This window comes from Gambusia affinis, linkage group LG05 (genome assembly GCF_019740435.1).
Source record: "Gambusia affinis linkage group LG05, SWU_Gaff_1.0, whole genome shotgun sequence".
Taxonomy (NCBI): domain Eukaryota; kingdom Metazoa; phylum Chordata; class Actinopteri; order Cyprinodontiformes; family Poeciliidae; genus Gambusia; species Gambusia affinis.
In genome coordinates this window covers 2,638,016-2,660,968 of record NC_057872.1, presented here as the reverse complement: position 1 = coordinate 2,660,968, position 22,953 = coordinate 2,638,016, and the positions used below count along the sequence as shown (strand labels likewise).

At 39.9% G+C, this 22,953-nt stretch overlaps 1 protein-coding gene across 1 annotated transcript; it reads left to right on the top strand.

Moving 5' to 3' along the window:
• Nucleotides 1-945: 945 nt before the first annotated feature.
• On the top strand, nucleotides 946-21,433 carry LOC122830925 (ectonucleotide pyrophosphatase/phosphodiesterase family member 2-like). Its single transcript, XM_044116728.1, has 25 exons — nucleotides 946-1,093; nucleotides 2,246-2,401; nucleotides 4,222-4,347; nucleotides 5,264-5,324; nucleotides 5,427-5,524; nucleotides 5,979-6,058; nucleotides 6,193-6,312; nucleotides 6,951-7,006; nucleotides 7,826-7,891; nucleotides 8,579-8,651; nucleotides 8,727-8,835; nucleotides 10,163-10,288; nucleotides 10,901-10,932; nucleotides 11,049-11,176; nucleotides 12,651-12,726; nucleotides 12,969-13,056; nucleotides 13,791-13,960; nucleotides 14,449-14,499; nucleotides 15,331-15,376; nucleotides 17,233-17,372; nucleotides 17,534-17,669; nucleotides 17,866-17,943; nucleotides 18,086-18,218; nucleotides 19,874-20,027; nucleotides 20,139-21,433. The coding sequence occupies exons 1-25, from the start codon at nucleotides 961-963 to the stop codon at nucleotides 20,307-20,309; spliced, it is 2,607 nt and encodes an 868-aa protein (XP_043972663.1). The 5' UTR covers nucleotides 946-960; the 3' UTR covers nucleotides 20,310-21,433.
• The last annotated feature ends 1,520 nt before the right edge of the window (nucleotides 21,434-22,953 follow it).

The window sequence follows — 22,953 nt, the reverse complement described above, 5'->3', positions numbered from 1 at the left end:
ACAAATTAGAACACTAAACCTTTAAATGAAAAACAACTAGTAAAACTATTAATGTAAGAATGATAACAAAACATAATTATTTTAACAGTCTCCAGCTGCTTCAACCATCAACCAACAAATTGGTGGGACGAATTTGTTTGATGCTGGCGACGCAAACGGCCCACAGGCCCCACTTTGGACACTGTGGGCCAGGCCTAAAGTTAACAGAGAGTCTGGTTTCCAGAAGCTGTCCATCATATTTGACAGCCTGAGCTGTTTGGTAGAGACTGTCCTGCAGACCTGCAGACAGCTGTTTACTGTTTTACTGGTTCTGGACTCAGTGTGGCTCAATGCAAACTCACACTTTCAGATTTTCAACAGATTTCTTCCACTTTGCAGGTTTGCTGTTCCCTGAGTTGTTCTGGCTCATGATGTAAAAAATTTCAAATTCTGACAGTATGAAATCAGTGGGACATGAATCATTTTACATAGAAGCGTATAATCAAGGATGGGACCCAATGGCACCCCATTAACCCCATAACCTCCAGCTCAGCCAGGAGCCCCTCCTCCACACCCAAACCAATAGGATTCCGGTCCGCTTCTCCGGCTCCTCCCTCTGGTTGTATTTAAGTGCCCTCCTCCTCAGTGGTCCTTGGCTCCTGAAGTGTCTCGGACCCTCAGCTCAGGACTGCTGTCAGGAGGAAGCATGTTGCTGCAGAAACTGGTACGGTAAGACATGCTGCTGTGTCGCTCTGCACACCTCTGCCTGGGTTTGGCATATTTCCTCTGTTTCTCATTTCCAGCTGCAGAACCATTCTGGATGTGTGTGTGTGTGTGTGTGTGTCAGCTGCAAGCTTCTGGCATGTAGGTGGTCCCTACTGCCCAGGGTGTGCGTGGGGTCTGAAGGGGTGCAGGAGCAGTCAGCTTGTGTTTTGCCTTGCAGTTAGAGGTTAAACAGCTGAAGTGTGAGAGTGTGTTGTAATGCCAGGCTGGTTGCTGTCCCCTCAGTGTGTGTGGATGCTGTCGGTGCTGTGCAGCTCAGACCTGTGTTGGGGCTTTGTCTCCGGCCGGCCCAAGCGCTCAGGAGAGGACGGGACCGCAGCCAGGATGGAGTGTGAGTACACTGTGACTTTGGCCTTGAGCTCCCTGCGTGCGTGCGTGTGTGTGTGTGTGTGTGTGTGTGTGGTGTGTTTGTGGGGGGTGTGGTGGGGGATGTAGTACGGATCTTCCTCTGGGATCGTATCATTGAAAAGTTTCCTTCCTGCTGCCTGTTAATAAGCTGCATGTGGCAGTGGGCCCCATCATTACGATGAAGGAAAGGAGGACATCAGCATGATATGACAACACAGGGACAGTTTTCAGTCATAGCTGTTAATAAAACAGCCTCAGCTCTTAGAAAGCCCTAACAGACAAATTCTGCTACTAATTCTGTAATACATTAGTAAGTAGTCGTTTACATGCATTGATGCATGATAGTAATAGTCATCTTGTCTCCCGCAAAATACAGATAACTTCCTAATTTTCCATCCATCCATCCATTTTCTATTCACCCTTTGTCCCTAATGGGGTCGGGAGGGTTGCTGGTGTCTATCCCCAGCTAACGTTCCGGGCGAGAGGCGGGGTTCACCCTGGACAGGTCGCCAGTCTGTCACAGAACTTCCTAATTTTCAATTCTTGAATATTGTTTATATTAATCAAAATCCCAAGATTTTTAAAAAAATCATGTATTATGAGCCTATGAGTTTTATATAAAGAACAATGCAAAAAAGCACACATTCAAAGTCTTTGGCCCAGTTCAAATCATATAGAGATGTTAGTACCAGACAATCATAACCAGAGAGAACAAATGCAATTTTTGAATGGTGATTTTATTAAAGGAAAAAAGTAAAACATGGAGGTAGGTGGTGAAACAGAATTATTTTCTTGTTCCAGATGAATGAAAACATAAATTTTGAAATTTCTTCATTCATGACTTTAAACTTTTTTTAAAGTATTGATAAAAGATGGAACAGTGTCATCAGAGCAAATGATGCTAACCAATCCCTGATGCAGTAGAACACTGTAAAGGTTTACAGCTCTTATTCCAACAAACAAATACTGTATGAAACAGAAGCATTAGAAAATGACACTTCATAAATGTGACAGGGCTTGATGTTCTACCAGATGCATCTTATTTCATCTCGTTTATATCTGTGTAAGCCATGAATGACGAAGACGACCTGAGGTTTAGATATTCCTCCTGAAGCTCTGTTTCTCCTGTCGGCAGATCTCTCCGGGTCGCTCTACATACCGACCTCTGGCTCCTGCAGGAACAGATGTTATGAGCTAGTGGAGGCCACGCCCCCAAACTGTCGCTGTGACAACCTGTGTAAGACCTACAAGAGCTGCTGCTCTGACTTCAACCAGCTCTGCGTCCGGACAGGTAAGGCAACACAAACGTGCCTTCATGCTAACCTGTGACACCTCAAGACCGTATCACTTCTGCATTGTTCCGCTCATCTGTCTGCTGGGTCTTACAGAGCAGCAGCAGCTCCTCTGTGATCCAGGTCAGATCACAGTCTGTCCTCATCACCTGGTATTTAAAGTTTCTAGTTTACATGGAAAGATGAGTCGTTTTCTAATAGAAAGTTATCCTGGATGCTGGAGTACTTTGTAAAAAAGTAGTTAATAGAAGTGTTAGCTACATAAAGCATCTTTTCCATTGTGAAGTCTCACCGGTGAACGTCTGGTTTAATTATAGCCACATTGGGTGTGTCTCCATTGGTAATGTCTTCCTCACCATGTGGGGGTGAACATGGACAGGAATTTGGGGGGGATGTGGAAATACGTACCATGAACGTACAGGAGCCATACTTAATGATGTCCGATGATGTCATTTGTGTGTGTGTGTTGCGTTGAGCGGCCAGTTTCTCTGAAATCTCTCTGTATATTCGGGTCTTGCAGGTTGCCCAGTCCAGTTGATGCTGAAGGCGGTCTAAAAAGGTTTGAACCTTAAACGTTAGTTGAGACGTTGTCAGTGATGTAAATCCACCAGTCAATCAACAAATGTGGTCTGCTACCAATCTAATTACTTGTGAGAAATGTCCAGCTAGGTCTGGCTTCTACCTTATGAGATGGTTGCAAAAAATGGGAGATGATTTTGAAACCACAGCTGAGATCATCCAGCCACAGTTTATGTCTGCTTCTTCCTGCCAGGTCAGATAATCTGGTTTCTGCCTCCAGATCATGAGGTGAGAGGTGAGGCTCACCTGGGAAAGGTTGCCAGGGAAACATGGAGACACTGAAAAAACATCCATACTGACAAAAGGGCAATTAAAGAGCATAGTTCATCAGCATCCATGTATTTATACTGTGGGAGGAAACAGAGCACCCACAGAAAACCCACGTATGATCAGAGAAAATATGCAAACTGTACAGAAAGTAATGATACTTGCACATGCAGAGCTGATTATTAAAATCCATTTTGGTTTTCATGTCTGGCTTTTTTAAAGCCTGTTGCTGCTTTCCATCTTGACCTTCCAATACCGCACCATTTTATTTACATGAAAACAAATCTGAGGTCTTTTGTTTCATCAGTCATCCGTTTGTAGCAGGATTTAAAGTATTTCTGATCAAAACTTTTCCATTATTAAAAGACCATGATTTTCCTGAAGCAGTGCATAAAATCATAGCAACAAATAACAGGGTTTGAAAGAGGAACATTTGTTCAGCAGAGATGTAATCTCTAAATAGTTTTTCACATGAAAGAATGATTCATTATAGAAATAACAGAAAACTTTCAAACTTATAGTTCAGCTGCATGTGTTTTAAGAGCGAGCTGCTCTTAATGATGCTGAAACAGGTTTGCTGTTTTTTCTCTTTCTCCCTCTGCTGTGTCAACATTTCCCCCCTGCTACTTCCAGCACTGGTGGTCTGATTTTATGCTCCCTCCTTCAGCCTGGTGGTCTTTGGCTCACTGCTGATTGGCCACTTTAATCCTGCATGTGCCTTAAAGCCATGATGCAATTTTCCCTGACAGTGTCACATCCCAAATAAAAGCTCAGTTCAATAGGAAAATTATTTAAGCCACAAAAGTCACCATAGACCCCAGACTGCCTGACCACTGCCCAGCCACACCGCTGCCTCCCACTGCCACTGTGATGTTGTGCTTTTCACGGTAATCTCTAAGATTAGTTAGAACTCCATAAAGATTGTTGGATCAGCAGTTTTCCCTTCTTGCTTCCTGTTCCTGGTTGTGTACAGAGGGAGGTTATGAATGCAGCAAGGATCGATGTGGCGAGACCCGGAATGAACAGCACGCCTGCCACTGCTCTGATGACTGCCTCGCCAGGGGAGACTGCTGCACCAACTACGGGAAGCTGTGCAGAGGTTTGAAGCATCCACCTTACCTAACAAACAACAAAGAAATGTTTTTAGATGACGATTAGACTTTGTCAGTGAAAACTGCACCAAACAATCTGAGCCTTTCTGGAAAAACCATTACACCCTAAGCCACTCTCGACTGCAGCTGCTGTCAAGTCTGTGATCGGGATGCACGATATATCGGCATCAGCATCAGTATCAACATCGGTATCGGCTGATGTTAGATATTTTTAAAGGGTCAATATTATGTGTTTTCCAAGCACACAGTGCTATTTTACAGCATAATCAATAGCTATGTTAAGTTCAGTTGTTATAAATATACTATCTATCTCAGATATGACTCCTTGTTGTTCTCTGGAATCCCAAAAGCTCAGAAATGGCTTCATCATCCATTCCAGACTGATGAATGCCAGAGAATTTGTTTCTCTTCTGTTTTTGAACTTTTGTGATCAGGGCATGATGTGTTGTTGTTGTTAGAGATCTTATAGCCTACTTCATGTTGTGAGACATGATCTGTTGAAGGGAATTCTTGGTTCTACTGGACTGATCAGACCTGGGTGTGGTTTGTAAAACCTACTCAGCTTCACAAAAATGTAATCAATTATAGTTCATTCTTGATTTAACAACTTGATTGGACCCTTTTCTCCTTAAAGAAAGTTGAAAGCTTGTTAAATATTGTTGTCATTCACTGAAATCATGAAGAAAAACAAACCAAATGAAGTTGCTCTGAATTTGATTTCACACTTACTCAAGTTATTTCTTTCTAAAAAGAAATGTTTCTTTGGGAAAAAAGAGCTTAAAAATGTTTAATGGTGGAAATACTTGTTCCCTGCAGTAGTTGCTTATCTTAAGTTGAGGAATGTTTTTGGCTTTCTGGAATGTGGCTGCTGCCGTGTTTCACCTCACTTTCGGATCTCTTCAGGAGACACTTCCTGGCTGCAGGCTAAATGTGAGGAAATCAGGAGCCCAGAATGTCCTGCTGGGTATGTTAATCTTTGAAACCTTCACAATGTTAAAGAGAGGAATGAGATTACAATAGCCTGACAAAGTTTTACCCTTCACACTCCGTTTTGGTCCATGTGCAGGTTTGCGCGCCCACCTCTCATCGTACTGTCTCTGGATGGGTTCAGAGCATCTTACATGAAGAAGGGGAGCTCCATCATACCCAACATCATAAAACTCAGTGAGTTAGCATCTCTTTTATTAGCTTCAATTAACATCTTCAAAATGAAGCATACAACACAGAAACAATGATATCCTTCTATTTTATGAAGTAGGGACGATATTGTCAGCACAACCAAATCCCTCTTAGCTGAATCAGCTGATCTTTGATATGATTGTGCAGTGCAAAACTTTTCCCTTGCTTGATCTTGGGAAATTCACTGGGAGACTAGATTACCTACTTTCTACAAAAAAAGAAAGAAAAAAGAAAATCTGTCAGTTCCCTGCATTTTATTTATGTATTTATTCATTTTTCCTGTATTTTAATTGGTTGGTGGGGAACCAATTCCTACTAATAATTATTCTACAATGCATAAAAACAGTTACCTTTGAACAGAATTTTATTTTGTACATTGTGTTAAATCCGTGGCTGACTGATTATTAAATCAGAAAATTGAAAAACTGTTATTCTTTAGGAAATTGTGGAACCCACGCTCCTTACATGAGGCCTGTTTATCCTTCCAAAACCTTTCCTAACCTCTATTCAATGTCAACAGTGAGTATGATTTCAGTTTATCCTTACAAATATTAATATCTGCACATCATTCCTATATTAATACTTAGTTGGTTTTTAAATAAGTAAATAAAACAGGTGGTGTGACTCATATATGACCAATCGTTTCATTTAAGGGTCTCTATCCAGAGTCTCATGGCATCGTTGGAAACACTATGTATGACCCAACATTTAATGCAACATTCAACCTGATGACCAATGAAAAGCTGAACCACCGCTGGTGGGGAGGACAACCAGTAAGTCCCTGCAGAGGCCCAGTGTTTGTCTTTAGCGTCAACCAACTGAGTCTAAAAACAATTAGAGTCACTAATGAGTCATTAGTGCATGACTCAGTTGACCCTTCACATTTGTAAAGATGTGTAAAGATAGCAGATGGCACTTAATGGTTGTTATGGTAACACTTTGCTACTGTTCTGTAGCAGTGGTCATCCTGTGCGCTGGATATATGGTTCCCCATCAGCGGCCAAAAACAAATAGGCCTCTGCTCTGTGTTACATCATATTTACACCCCAGGGAAACAGAAAGTTGTGGATTAGTAATTACAAGTTGCTGATGAAACTAAACAAACAAAAAAAAAAAATGTTTTTGTTACTTTGTGATATGGGATTTGTTTGTTTTCAGTAAATGTCCTCTACTTGAAGCTTGGATGTTTCTTAGTTTTTCAGCTTGGTATTGTAATTCTGTTTCTAATTTTCAGCTTTTTGCAGAAAATTGAAAAAAAAACGCTCTTACAGAAAAAATAATGGACACAAATTTGGGAGAAATATAAATCTGAAAGAATAAATTATTGTAATAGAACAGTTATTAGCTTCATCTTGACACTTTTATATCAATTGAAACATCATAATAGTTAACCGAGAGTTTCTTCGTTCAGATTTGGATCACTGCCCTCAGACAGGGACTGAAAGCTGCCCCCTTCTTCTGGCCTGTGTAAGTTCACACGTAAACACGTTTCCACGTTACCACTGAGTTTTACATGGAGACATTCTCCACACCTCAAAAATTGGTGTAAAATTAGAAAGAGGAGGAGTTAAAAAATTCCTGCTCTTTCTGAAACTCAACCTTCAGGAAGTCGTCACAACATGGCTTCTCTCTTAACACTTTAACACTGTTTTATCCTGTGTATGCTGCATACACCCTCATGCTAGCTTTCTGCTGAGCAACAGCTAGGTACCCACAATGTTGTAGCTAGCGTGGGTAGCTAGCTGAGTGCATGACTGAGAGCATTCATGCATTCTGTCATGAATGCTTAGACTAGTATGTTCACAGATGATAGCAGTTTTTCCTTTAAGGTGACGTTTCTTCACTTTGCAAAACTTTTGATTTTGAAGACATTAATAAATACATTTCTTCTGACATATTTTTTTGTTTTACTGCCATTTAACACTTCGAAAAAAATTTAGTGATTCTAACTAGAAAACTAAGGTCTGATTTAACTTCAGAAAGTGAGAAAAAAAAACATATATGTGTGGTAGACCACAAAATAGAGTCACGTTTATTGTCCCACTTGGAAAATACGTTTCAGTTTGAGAAAATCAGCTGAGTGAATTCACCTCTTCTCTTGAACAAACATCAGAAAAAGAGTGAGCTTTTATTGGGATCAGGATATTTTTTTCCTGCAAAGTTGAAAACGATGTAAAATGTAATAAAAAAAGTTTTGTTTGTCCTAAATTTTGCCCCCTCATAGCTTTAGAATTAATATCAGAATGTGGGGCTTTAACAGCAGATTGTCTTTCTGTCCATTTGTAGGGCCATTCCTTTGGAGAGGAGGATCCTGACTTTGCTGCAGTGGCTCCATCTCCCTGAAGGAGAGAGGTGATCACACATTCACACATATGTTGTCTCTGGTCATACTTTCCTCTCACTGAAACAATCCTAGTTTGGATTTTTGATCTGTCTTTGCTTTTCAGTCTCTCTCAGGTGTTACTGATCATCAGTCAACCTAGGCCATTGTAAAAAAGGAATCACTCTCTAAACCTGACAGTGTTACTCCAGTTCCTCCTGAACAAGAACTAGTGTTAATTCAGTTCAGTCAGGTCAATTTGAGTTTGTTCAAGTTCAAAGTTCCCCAACCCTTAATTCAACCTTAATAAATTCTATTGAGCCAACACTTAATGCAATAACCACAATAAAATAAGTTGAGCCAACTCATTTTATTTAAATTATAAATAACCATAATACATTAAGTTCAGCCAACACATTTGCTTTAAATAGGAGTAACAGAATTACATGGTGCTGAAATAAAGCAAAGTAATCAGGTGGAAAACCTTTCCATGATTTTTTTTATGTTCCTCCAAAGAGTTGTTTTGTTCAGTGTAGAGCCAGGTTAGTTTGGAGAAGTTTTTTTTCCCTTTGATGAATGAAATCATCATTTGAAAACAGTTCTTTAGCATGTCTGACACATAGCTGATCTTCTGCTCAGGATTAGAGCCACTTCTAAGCCAATAGTATTAACTTTGTATTGGACAACACACCACCCATTTCACCTGTATTCTGTTTCAGGCCCTATGTTTATGCCATGCACTCTGAGGAACCAGACGCTTCTGGACACAAAATGGGCCCAATGAGTGCAGACGTGAGTATGTTTGTTCCAGGAGATTCTGATCCTGAGTGGGTTTGGTCGCTCATGGCTTCCTTTATCTTCTTCTAGCTTAACAATGTTCTGAGGGCAAGTGATCGGATTGTGGGTCAGCTGATGGACGGACTCAAGCAGATGAAACTGCATCGATGTGTCAACATCATCCTGGTGGGAGACCACGGTACAGACTCAGGCTCAGTCCAAACCCTCATTTGAAATTCTGATTGTTCATCTTTTTATTTATGACTATCAGTTGATCACATTAGAAGCTCTTCAGCTAAAGTAATCTATTTGAGTCCCTGCTTGGCATCTATAGCCAAGCAACACCTCAAGTGTTGCTTGAGGTGTTTTTTTCTATGACTAATAGCCCAGTAGACACGGTACTGTTGGGTTACCACATTGAAACTCAAGCCTTTGACGTGTTCCCCTCCTCACCTGAGGTGTTCCCCAGAGAACCAAGCTTGTCCTGTCTGTCTCCTGAACTCCCACTTCCTCTCAGCAGCTCATGATGTTTTCAGCTTCGTGTGGCTCTACTCTATTGTACGGTTCAGCTCCAAAGCCTAAATTTTTCTGATTAGCTCAAAATTACCAGCAGCTGACCTGACGATGTTCATCGTGGTCACTCTCAGGGAACAGCTAATGGGAATATTACAGACAAAGTAACAGCATTCTGGATCATGCACCAAGTTGAGCTTCACATTGTGAGGATTCATTTGTAGGACATCGAAAGGCATTGACTAAATTCCTGATAAGTTGTCCTCTCTAATCAATCTTCTGATCAAACTTCCATCTGATTGGGAGATCATTTCTCCAGAAATGATTTTTAATTTCTGGAGAAGTGAAAAATTATTTCTCCAGAGAAAAAGAAATGAACTGCCATGGATTGGGTTTGTGTCTAGCAGCAGGCTTCCTTCTACTTCTGCCCATGAATATAAAGAATGGGAACAAAATGTTTTCCAAGGAATAACTTAGTCATAATCGGTGGATTTTTCAGCATGATGGAGCTCAGTGTCACATGGCTATAGTTATAACAGAGTGGCTCAAAGGTTGAAAGTTTGGATCTGTGGTGTGGAAACTCCATAAATCCATTAATTAGTGGAAACTTAATAAATTTCGTGTAGAAGAAACACAAGACAACAAACTGGAGCCAAGTCCAAGAACTCAGAAGACCAGAACGGATCACCATCAGTCAGGAGTTTGGTGCAAATGATGATATCCAACAATTCCAGAAGTTAGGAAGGACTAAGATCAACACTGGAAACAATGACTTTGAAACTTATATTTGTGTCAGTTTACACAGTGATGTTGCTGGTTGATTACAAACAATGATTGGTAGAATAAAGTGGGTCAGCCAATAGGAGAACCAGTCTGTCAGTGAATCGACTGAGTAGGATGAACTCCTGCAGACTTTACCAGAAATGGAAAGCAAGAATCCAATTAGATGATTTCCATTATTGTAAAAGTCCTTGAGAGTTTCACACCAGCCTTCTCCTCCTGCGATGTTTCAGGTATGGAAGAGGCTCACTGTGATCGCACAGAGTTCCTCAGCAACTACATGACCACAGTTGATGACATCAGCCTCATCCCTGGGTCTCATGGCAGAATACGCTCCCGATATCCCAGCAACCCCAATCGTGAGTGAAAAGTTCTGTTCTCTCTGCTTTAAAGAAATTAAACGCACCACACAAGAACTGTTGTAAATAACTGATAGATTTGGGATCTTTTTCTATCTTGTTTTATCTGAAATGCTGATGATGATGCTTAAAGGACCTGTGATAAAGAAAAGCAACTCTCTGAATTCTTTCAGCAATGTGCTTCAGATGCAATGTTACAAGGAGACGAGGAACAAACAGGCTCACTGACTGAGCAAGGACTAAAGGAAATAGTCCTGCCCTGATCTCTGACTGTACATTCAGGCACCAGCAGAATTTTGTCTCGTTCCATTTATATCAGCAGGTTCAAGGTCAGCCTATCCCCATCATGCCGTCACTGAGCCTAAATTGTAAAAGCACAAGAAATAACTTCGCATTTAAAGGAATAGTGCCAGTATTTTTCCACATGATACCTTACAAAAAAACAAGTGTCCCTTTAAGGTCTTTTGAGAACATATGATGGACTTCTCAACCAACCAAGCAGTTTAGAATTAAAGGATGTAAAGACGAAGCCAACATTTCAGACTTACTCTTCTCATCTCCATTGCTCAGAAAGTCCAACAATTTCTGTGACCATATGTTTTCTTTTTTCAGATAACCCCAAAGCTGTTGTTGCAAATCTAACAGTGAGTAAAATATTTGTTCAGAATATGAAGGTCTGAAATGAGGAAGTGGAGATGCATGTAATTTGATTTCCTCTTCGACATGTGGTGATGTGTCATCTAAATGATTTCTTCAACAGTGTAAGAAGGCAGAGCAGCACTTTAAGCCGTACCTGAAGCAGCACCTGCCTAAGAGACTGCACTACGCCAACAATCGACGTATTGAAGACATCCACCTGCTGGTGGACAGGAAGTGGCTTGTGGCCAAGTACGGTGGCAGAACTACTGCAGCAGCTGCACTTGATAATCAGTCTTAACTTTTCTATTAGTAAAGTCTTTATTTAAATGTACAAAAACAATAGTCCTGAAGATTGTTGTACATGATGTACTGCAGCGTGCAAACTTTTTGTCACCTAAGTTAGATTCATCAAATCAAAAGTAAAATGGTTCCAGAACAATGAGTTTAGATTTCTAACAAAACACCTTAAATTATTTAAGTGGTTGCTGCACCATATTAAAGTCAGTTATATAAAATATATATATATAAAATATTAGTCAACCGTTTTTCTTATACAACCTGGTGCTGAAATAAATAAAAACCCTGCTGTGACGGCCTTCCACATATTAACAGTAGGAGTAATGAAAGCCCCAAATGTGTAAAATAATGGAGAAGCTGACATGTTAATGGCGCACCAAGAAAAATAGCTTAGTGCTAGATTACCTTAATCTAGTTTAAGATAAACTAAACTATAAATGTTTAAGTTACACACCTGCATAGCTTAAACTAAATTAAGCTATGCAAAGCTAAACTGAACCGAGTAAAGTTCATTAAGCTATGCTAATCTAAACTAAGCTATGCTATACTAAGCTATGCTAAACTAAGCTATATTAAATTAGCACAGCTAAGCCAAACTAAGTCAGCCTAATCAAAGCTAAATTACCTAAACTAGATTAGGTAATTTAGCTAGTCTAAACTTTACTGAATTATGTTAACTAAACTATACTAACCCTAAGTAAACTAAAATAAACTGAACTTATGTAAAGTGAACTGAGGGGAGCTGAGCTGAACTGAGTCTGGTGATGTTGACCTGTAGGAGGTTTCCACACAGCACCCAGCCACCCCAGCAGACGGTGTAAAGCCAGCACCACAGCTACCTTTACTGGTCTTGGTTGTTGACATTCTGTTTGTTGGTTTCCCTCACTGAAGTGCACAGCAGCTGGATGAAAGAAATCTTTATGGTTTCTGTGTAGCTCCCTTCCACAGACAGGCTAATCGTTGGCACTAGAGCTGTGAGCAGAGTGTTAGACCATTTGCACCCCCCCCCCCCACACACACACACACACGCACACACCCACACACGCACACACACCCACACACCCACACATGCACACATGCACACAGCCATTACTGGCTGTATAACTCCAAATGTTCTCACATCATAAAATGCTTTCAGTTACTCTGTTACATTTTTTGCATGCCTGTGGCTTTACTAATTTGAAATGCAAACCTATGCTTAAGCTGATATGCATTAGAGTGTTTAACTGGAAGTTACTAATAAATGAAGTATTTCTTTCTTTAGAGTAAGTCGTTTTCTGTCAAAGTTGAAAACCTTTATGTGTTTATTCTGAGTGAGTTGAATGATGAGTAATGCTTCTCTAGAACTTTAGTCACAGATTGTGTGAGGAATTTAAAGCCATTGTAACAATAACTTGATATTGATCTCATCCAAACCTGACTTCAGGAAACCCCCAGTGGGGAGGAGATCCTGTGGATCCTTAGGCGACCATGGATATGACAATAAGATCAACAGCATGCAGGTATTTCACATCTTACATCTAATATACAAGCAGCAGACAGATGCTATGCCAGAACAATGTTAACAAGCCAACAATATTAGCATATTTATTACAAATTATTCAAAAGTTTCGATTAAAACATTTTCTACAGCAATAATTATATAAAAATAAAACCTACTGGTGCACAAAGCATTAAAAAAGCAGGGCATATTTTCTTTCTATATTCTTTTCGATTATATGACCAGTCTCACCTTCTACTTCAGACTATTTTTTGTGGCTATGGACCCTCATTTAAATTCAAGACCAAAGTTCCAGCCTTTGAAAACATTGAACTGTATAACGTAATGTGTGGTAAGACCCGTTTCTGAATTAGTTTGTGTTCAAAACTGAGTGCATGTGTTTGATTTGAAACTATTCCTGCAACTGGAAGGCTTCATTCAGACAAACAGTCACAGAGCTTCCGTCATGAATGGTTCAGTGAGGAGTAGTCACATCTAGAGGAGGTACTACAGGGAATGTGTTAGGGCTATAAGTAACTGGCAGTCCCCAGATTGTCTGACTGGAAGATCCTGTGTAAACACATTGGACAACATGGTGGTCTTATAGTCCAATCCTGTGACATATACAGGTAATGTGTTTTTGGATTGTACAGCACTGTGTTTAGCTCATTTAGTTTTAGTTATTTTTTTGACAGTTCTGTAAATATGTTTTTTTATTTAGCTTATGAAGTAGGTTTTCTGACTTTATATATAGTATTTATTTGTTTGTGTTTTTTATTTTTATGTATAAAACTGTGTGAATGTTTATGCCTTGCATTGTTAGTGTTATGGGACTACAGCTGGAAACTAGCATTTCGCTAAATCCGGCTTATTTATGACAACATTTTACGTTCATTAATAGGCACTTTACGCTTTAACATCAATCAATCAATCAATCAATCAATCAATCAATCAATCAATCAATCAATCAATCAATCAATCAATCAATCAATCAATCAATCAATCAATCAATCAATCAATCAATCAATCAATCAATCAATCAACAAATCAATCAATCAATCAATCTCTAACTTATCCCATCCTCAGATCTCCTGGGTCTTATACCAGCTCCAAACAATGGAACTCATGGCAGTCTGAACCGCCTGCTGAGAAGACCGACTTTTAGACCCACCATGCCAGAGGAGGTGTCCAGGCCGACGGCCTCCAAGCTTGCTCCTATGGCAACAGATAACTTGGTCTGCAACTGCGATGAAAAGGTCAGCCCTGTTAGACAGTTGAGAGGAATGCCTGGTTTTAGCTTTACTGACTTCCACAGGTACAGTGGAGGACCAGCGCAAGCAGACTGAAAACTTCTGATATGAAGCATCAACAGCACGACAGATTTGAAGGCTGTTTGATAATGGAAATACAAAGGAAAAGTCTTCACACTCTGTTAGGATGCTTGCGTTTTGGCCTGGAAAAAAGGAGAACATGGCAAATAATTTCCAGTCTTTTTATAAACTTCAAATGAAAAACAAACCAGTTTGTTTGGAAGCAAAAATAGAGAATAGCTGTCTTAACCTATTTTAATAAGTATGTACATGCTTAATATAAGAATTTGTTTCAGAACATTTTGATTAACTTTTAGCATATAGTCATGTCAACAAATTACAGTAACTGATAAAAAATTACAGTATAGACAAATTGTACTTAATTACAGTAAAGTGGGTAATTGTAACCAGTTACTTTCCACCCCTGCTTTTAGGTGTCTGCTGAAAGGCTGAACGTGAAGAGAGATTTTCTTTTTCCATTAACGGTGAGCCCAAACATCCAACCAGATCCACAAAAGAATGGCTTCAGCATAAGGTTTGGAATGACTTAGTCAGAGTAAGGAACTACAGCTAACAGAAAAGCTTGTGAGAACTCCAGTTTTTGCTGTAACAGAAGTACAGCCAGGAGGAAGGTCTTAGCTAGGGCCGTTTCTAGCTTTTGTGGAGGCCCTAAGGGAGAAAGAATGTGAATAAACAGTTCTGGAGTCAGTCATTTATTCCCATGACTGTTCATTCACATGTGACATATTCATTATGTATAAAAACTTTCATGAAGCAGCGCTAAAGCTCAGCTTATGACAAACAAATTCTGGCTGACTAAATAACAACTACTCAAGACCAGCTAGCATAACAAATAATATCCTAAATATGACTTATATTTACACGAGTTATTATTCATTGACTTGTAAAATTATCACAGTGTCCTCCACAGTCACCTGTACTTGTATGACATTCTGCACTGGGTTGCTCTACGTCTTCCTGTAAAATTGAAATTACCTTCTTGCCTTCTGCAGCAGAGCTGGAGTCAGTTCACCTTCAGTTCACACTGTTTTGTTGCAAACAAATGCACAGGCTACCATTTCACATTCTCTTTTGCATATGAAATGGGTTTTCCAGTCCACTGGTTTGTTCTGTGGTGAATGAGACTCAGTTCTGCAGTTTCACTGTTTCTTATTCCCATGTAGATCTCTGGCAAGAGATTGTTTCAATCTCCAATCGTTTTGCAGTTGCGTGTAAAAAGTAGGGGCCAGAGAGGTTTGAAAGTGACCCTTGTACGAGGCTATAACCTGGAGTCACTCTGGCTCTGTCTCTTACAGAACAAAGTGGAGGAGCTAAACCGGCGATTGAGGCAAGCTATTAATGGTCAGTTTGTCATGAGATTTGCAAATACAATATGCCAAAACAGTGAATGCACTCCTTGAACTTTTTTACATTTCGTCACACTAAAAAAAAAAGGCTGTGGCTATGATGCCTTTTAATATGAGTTTATATGACACACCAACACAAAGTAGAATAAAGCAGTGAAGTGGAAGGAAAGGAGAATGATTCACAGTTCCAGGGTTTTTTCTTTAACAAATAAAAATCTAATGGGATGGAGGTCTGCCCCTGAATTTAGACAATATTTTGTGAAGCTCCCTTGGCTCCTGGTCGGTTATTTTCTGGCTCTACCAGTTTTCACACTCTATAGATTAAGGTTTTCCTGCTCTTTAACTGGACGGAGAGCCTCTGTGCAAACATGTTCAAGTTTTTCACAGATTGTCAGTTGAATTTAAAAATGCTTATTTTAAAAGTTCAAACACCAAATATTCGTTAATGTGTATTTTTGCATGCAGTGGAAGCCATCTTGGGACTGTGTTTGCTGCATGGGGTACAGCCAATCACCACCCAGAAAAATGAATGGGGCTCCAGGATTGGCTAGTTCAGCTGCCTGGGCTGCACTTACTTTCAAATATTTTAGGTATGCTTTACAAAAAAAAAAATAAAAAATAAAAAAAATCACTGATTGGGTGGATGTTCACAAATGATTTCGCAACATTTAACAGAAAAATTCACTGTGAATCTATGAATAGGTGAGGATTTGTTGTAGACCAAACCTTCCATTTTGGTTTAATCTGACAGAAACACTTCTTTCATATGTTTGTTGTGTCCACTACATGTCAAACTGCCCCTCTTCCATAAAGCTGTTCAGCTGAAGACGGATTGAGAATGTAAATCTTTCCATCTGATAGATTTCATTTTCACACTCTGTCTGTTCTCCTATGGAGGGAGGTTCAGGGCGGAGCCAACATCTGGTGACAGATTTTTTATAGGCTGTAATTAATATCAGATTCAGATATCTTGCATTGTCAGGAAGAAATTTTGTTAGCCAGAATTAAGGTCGTGAATTTAAAAGGCATTGTCAGTGATACCTAAGATGTTTTTTTAAAACTAAAAATAATAAACATCTTGAGAATCATGTATCATTTTCACTCCACTTCATAATAATTCATTTATTTCTGTTGGTGTGTCAAATGTATGGAAGCCAAGCTGCTGTGAGAGGAAAAATAAAAGCTCAAACGTTGAAAGTTAGATTTACAATAACAAAAGTAGTAATTATGAGAAAAGTCCCTCTGTTTCTGTAGTATTTCATAATCATGACTTTGAGGGCATGTTCACACCTGACAGTCTGGTAGACGTGGTTCCACTGGGGAGCACAGTTGCAACATTTGTTCCATTTTTAGCTGCTATGTTTCTCTTTCACACGGCACTGAGTGAAACAAACCAAACCTGTTGAATAACTGAGTGCATCTTCTTCCTTCACACAATGTAAACACAATGGAGTGGCATCAGATTTTTGTGGTTGATAAAAGACCATGAGCCATTTCTGCTGCTAGACTTGCATGTTTGTTTTGGTTGTATTTATCCAGAATGCCCCACGCTATAGTCCACTTCCTTTTCTTCCATGGCAAAAAGGGACTTCCATACAAATGAAATTCCAGAAAGGCCCATTAACATTTATGGTCGTGATGTAACAAAGTTCAAGGAGGATTTTTTTTGTATTAACTCTCACTTATATCTGACATGTGAAATGAAGTGTTTGCTCATAGAGCCAGATGTTTGCCTCAGTCAGACTGCTGTCAGCAGAGTTCAGCCTCCATGCTGCAGTCTGACCTGTATAAATGGGTCTTGTTACATCAGTACTCTCTGTGCCATGTTCCTCTGTTTGCTCCGTCCCTCAGACAGCAGGAACCTGCCGTACGACCGACCTGCTGTCCTCTTCCATGCCAAATACTCCATCCTACATCACAGCGACTACATCAGCAGCTACAGTGAAGCCCTGTTCATGCCCCTCTGGACATCCTACACCGTCAGCAGACAGGTACCGCCCACCCTGACCCCTCCTTTTGTACTGTCAAAGACTCTCTTTGTATGTACATTACTCAAGTCTTTCTGTGAAACACTAAAGAAATCCAAGCAAACTTCTTGCTTCTTGCACCCCCTAGTGGTAAAAGTGGGGTAACAATTTTTTGTCCTGTCCAGGTACAGTGGTTTCGTCTGCCTCAGTCTCTGCCCAACTGTGTAAGACCGGATCCCAGAGTCCCACCGGCCCTCAGCCCGTCGTGTTCCAACTACAAAGCAGAGAAACATGTCACATATGCCTTCTTGTACCCGCCGCGTAAGTGAATCTCCACTGCAGGCTTCCAAAAACACACTCAACCTCAGTGGACACTCCCAGCCACTGCTAAAGTAATAATAACCCCTGACATTTTCATAGTTAGTCACATTCAATTGGTCTTATTAGGATTTAAAGTGATGAATAACTGTGAATTGGACAGGAAATCATCAGTGGAATATCTTGTGTGTGTTCACAGAGCTTTCCTCAAACCTGGAGAAAAAAAAAGAGGCTATCCTCATCACCAACACTGTGCCCATGTATTCTGCATTTAAGAGTAAGTTCTCACTTCATGAACTCATGATGCATTCCTCATTTTAGGCTCAGAAGTTTTAATAATGCTTTTAATAATCATTTCCACCATTCACACCCACGTCTGCCACGTCCTTCTCTCTGCCCACACTCCCACTCCCACTCAGGAATCTGGATTTACTTTCAGAGAGCTCTGGTGAAGAAATACGCCACTGAGAGGAACGGACTGAACCTTCTTGTTGGACCCATCTTTGACTACAATTATGATGGAGTCAGAGACTCGGCTGAGACAATCAGAGAGTAGGAGAATTCATTCATTCATTCATTCATTCATTCATTTGTTCGTTCATGTGAATTGTCTGAATAGTTCAGATCTGTGCAAAAGTCTTCATTAATCTCTTATTTACCTAAACTTTGGTTCTAATGAGTTTCTCTAATGCTTTCTGGCTGCGAGGCTTTAAACTTGGTTGATATAAAGCAATACACCAGTCTTGTATTCAAACTACTCTATAGTTTAAATAAATCTGAAGAGTAACAATTTCTTTTTTTTTTTTCAAATTTAGGATTTATATATTCATGGGGCTGATGTAATGATCTATGAGCTACAAATTATGAGAAAATTATGAGAATCCAATAATCGAATGAAAGTTCAACATTAGTCGGTGAAATTGATATTTACTAGCCTCTACTAATTCTAAATATAGGGAACAAAAGAAACAAATATAAGGACTTACAAAGAATCAGGACACTCTTGTAAATTAGATTTTTTTAAAATCACAATTAGGTTTTCCTGGTTAAATGAAGGTTAAATAAACAGACAGAAATAATAAACAACCCAACTTCTGCTATTAAAAAATATAAGGAACATTTCTGAAATAATAAATGAACATTCAGAATTTTATTCCAACAATGGACAAATCTCTAATGGTTATTTGGGGCTTACTGGACTCTCAGAAACCCCAAGGTTAAAACCTATAGTTTAACTTTAATCCTAATCTAGCTCCACTGGATCCTAGGATGTACACATGTCCACCATTAACTAATAACTGACATATCCAAATCTTTGCAAAGGAAACATTTGGATATGTCCAACTATCCAAATGTTTGGACAGATCCAAATGTGTCAGTTTTTGTGGCCTGCCGGACAAAGAACTGGCCCTCTGGGTCGACTCACAGATGGCAAGACTGTCAACCTCGGTGGAGGTGTGTGGGTCTTGTGGCACTTCTGAGTCTAACTAGACTCGATGAACTGCAGGCCTCGGCCCGGTTGGTTCCAAACCTAGATTGGGTGCCTTTGCATTCGCCTTGAGGGCCCCCAGCTGGAGTGGAATCCTGAGAGCTGTGGTTCCATTGGGGCCGGCCAGATGGGGATGTTTGCAGTCAACCGTTGATTGCTGGGTTGGTATAGAGACGGGTTAGCATTCATGTCTCTCAATCAGAATAAGTGCTGACCAAAGGTGGAATTAGCTGGGCTGACCTGGCAGGTTCTCAGCAGTAGAACAGGAAAGTGACAAAGTCTTTTTAGAAGTTTACTCCAACTGATAAGTGAGTGGTGCTGAGAAAACTATTCTGCAAACCATCAGTTCTTAACCATCTGTCTGTCTTGGTTGAGGAAGTGTCACTAACTAGCCCTCAGTGGTACTTCTCTCAGACACTAAGAAATCAACTTTTGATTTTTTCTTGTGTAGATAGGCTTTTAGGTCTCACCTGTACCTGCACTTGTCCACATTCCTCATCATAACAATATTTTGCCACAGTCAGAAAGAAGGAAGAGACTGAACGTTAGTTCAACCAAAAGGAAGGAAACCAAGAAAAACCTTTAGCCATTGAAAAAAGACCATTTTTATTTGGACTTTGTTCTTCATAAGCTTTTCATGTCAGACTGTAATAACTGGAGAAAGAATTGTTGAGTCAGAGTCAGCAGACTCCTGACTAAAAGGTGAAATCTGTTCCAGCCATGTGAGCGGAGCTGTCCCAATACCGACTCATTACTTCGTGGTCCTGACCAGCTGCCTGGATTTCAGACAGCCTGCAGACTCATGCAATGGTGCACTGAGAAGCGCCGCTTTCATCCTGCCACACCGACCCAACAACGCCGAAACCTGCAACGTAAGAACCAATCACAAAGCATGTACCTTTCACTTTCTGGTCCTACCTGTCCACATGGCTGGTTCTGAGAGCAGCGGACATGACTTTCTGTGTGTGACCCCAACCTAACAGAGGTCTGAGGATTGTTCCCGCTGGGTGGAGGACCTGATGAAGATGCACACGGCCCGGATCAGAGATGTGGAGCTACTCACAGGCCTGGACCTGTACCGGAGAACCAGCCGGAGCTACACTGAGATCCTCTCCTTAAAAACATACATGTACACATATGAGAGCGAGATCTGACCTCTGCTGACCTTTTCTGCAGCTGTGGTGGAGAAATGTGGCACACACTCCTATCTCTGTCTGTCTATGTACAGCTATCACACCACTGAACCGTTCCAAAACTGTGCAAAGGTCTTCAATCATTCCTCAACTCACCTTCCTGTTGAAGATCATGTAGCCTTTCCATTCCCTGAAGGACTTTCTAGAGTAGCAGAGATACAATTTTACATCCTCTTGGCACCTTAGTATAAACACCCTGCTCTAAAAAATCAGTTTGTTTGCACTTTTTCTTTTAAGCTACACATCACACTCAAAGCATCCCAGATTGAAAGGTATAATAATCATATTTTTGCACTTATGTAAGTCCTGAGCAGGAGTTATGTTACACCTCAACCTTCCAAAGTTGGTTTAAAGGCTGTTGCCTCTGCACTTTGTTGCCCCTGCATCCCATCAGCTAAAGCTGGAGTCTAAAGAATCTTCTCTGCAGCAGCTCCAGGTTTGGATTGTTTCAGAGCATCAAAAAAATGTTAATATCAAACAAAAATATTCTGTTTGTAAACCTGTGGCTCTTTATCTTATTCACCAAGCCAGAGATTTTAATATTAATCAACTGGCACTAATACTTCCGACTCTACTTTACAGTCCCACATATGTTGGTTTCTTTCAGAACTGTTGTTACACAGTACATGAATATTCTAATTAGCTTAATGAAAATCATGTGGAATTTGTGTTAATCATCCATCCTCAATACCTGCTTAGTTCCTGCAGGGGGAGCCTGTCTGCAGGGGTATGTGTACTCTCCCTGCAGGTCACCAGTAGACACACACACACACTCAAAGCTTAGCACAATGAGGTTCCGTTAGAAGCTGTGAGATGAGTTGCAGTTTTACCACTTCACCATTCTTAGAAAATAATCCACAGGCTAATATGGAATCACTCTGGCTGGAGAATATTGAATAAACCTGATCTGTATACCACCCTTTATAAGAAAGCCTTTGATTTTAATTGCAATATAATGGTAATGATGTGTCTGTGTTTGTGAGGTTGTGTGTGTGGTTGTGTGTGTGATGTGACTTTGATTTGTGCACAATTAAATTTGTTGATTAAAATAAAAGTTTGATCAAAAACACCATCTGTGAATTCAATCTATTTGTCTGTACATGTTTTCCGCCCCGTGCATTCAGATATCTAAACATGGTGAAGATGACTTGCTGAAGCCAACCTGAACTTCAGAATGAAGGGGCTTTTGGTGACTTTGAATGTGTTATGGGTTTTGGTACCGTACGGTTTGGTCTGGGTCTTTTTAACGACCTGTTGATCTACTGGGCTGTAGATCAGCACAACCGTCGCTCAAGCCCAAAGACAAGAAAGATCTTCTTTTCCCTTGGTTGCTTCATTTGACTTAGTTTTTTCCATTAAGCAAACCTGGATGATCATGACCATGATGCAGGGGCAAATGGGTGATGGAAAAACAAAATTATACAAGTACTGTTAAGTTGAAAAGAATTTATTCAGGTTCATTAAATGATCTTGTGTGCAATGAGAACAAGAATAGAATGAGCTCTGTCATACAAAGTTACAAGACTCTCTTTGAGAAGACGTCCAAAAGTATTTAGGAGACAAATTCTGACAACCAGCTTCTCACTCAGTCACTTTGAGAGAAGTTTACTTCTTTATCTGCATCTCTTGTAGCTGCAGACACCAGCTCTAGCAGATTATCTGAGTGGCAAGTAGAGAAACCTTTTCCACACAAAGTCCGCATGTATCATAAAAATAAAGACATAAAGCGTAAATTCAGACAGTCATGAGACTTTAGGGACCAAAATTCAACAGTCTTAAGACTCCTACCAAAAGCAACTGGCTGCTAAATTTACGGTAACTGAGAAGGTGGTTTGGTAAAAAGCCGGGTATGCATATTTATACAACCAGCTTTCTGATGTTTGTCCCTATAAGATTTTAGTTTGTTTTTCATTAGAGTTACACAAGACTACAACTGATAATATACTGGCGGCCAAAAACTTCTACCTGCTGTTGACATCCAAGTTTTAGCCTTTTTAAATTTAAATAAATTTAAAACTTCACAAATCCCTCTCTCAGTGTGCTAAGATACCAATCGGCTCTGTGGAAACATTGGTATGCAAGTGTTTTATAAGATTTTATTTTTGTTTTTGTTTTTTATTTGTCATGTTGTGTATCATCTCTCTGTGGACCACGAGTCTGTTGAATAAAACAAAATCAAAAATAGGACAATTTCCTGATTATGTAAGAACATATTAGAAGTTATAAGTGACAATTGGCAATTATGAAAGTGACTATAACACAACGAAAATGTAATAAGTGCAGCCAATATTGTATAAGAGTAAATAATTAGTATTGTACTGATAAATATTACTGGTGCCTGTTAGCTTAGATTTGGATATTTATCATTTTACAGATGGAGAAATAGAATTTAATTGAGTATTGTGACATTTATTTGTTCGTTAGATCTCATGGCCTAAAAAACAGTGCTCATCTGATCTACGTGTTGCACACAGATATTGACTGCTGAAATGTAATTTATCTAGATTTTATTACATCTGAAATAGTTAAAGTTATGTCATTGCTGTTTCTACAGTGTTCCAGGCGTCAGTTTTATATAAACAAAATCTTGTCCTTTAAAAGGGGT

Bases quoted from the DNA above. Each gene is read 5' to 3' on its own strand.
- LOC122830925 (XM_044116728.1), top strand. From the start codon at position 961: ATGCCAGGCTGGTTGCTGTCCCCTCAGTGTGTGTGGATGCTGTCGGTG. The intron at 17,670-17,865 runs GTAAGTGAATCT...GTGTGTTCACAG, and splicing joins TGCCTTCTTGTACCCGCCGC to AGCTTTCCTCAAACCTGGAG. The intron at 17,944-18,085 runs GTAAGTTCTCAC...ACTCCCACTCAG, and splicing joins CATGTATTCTGCATTTAAGA to GAATCTGGATTTACTTTCAG.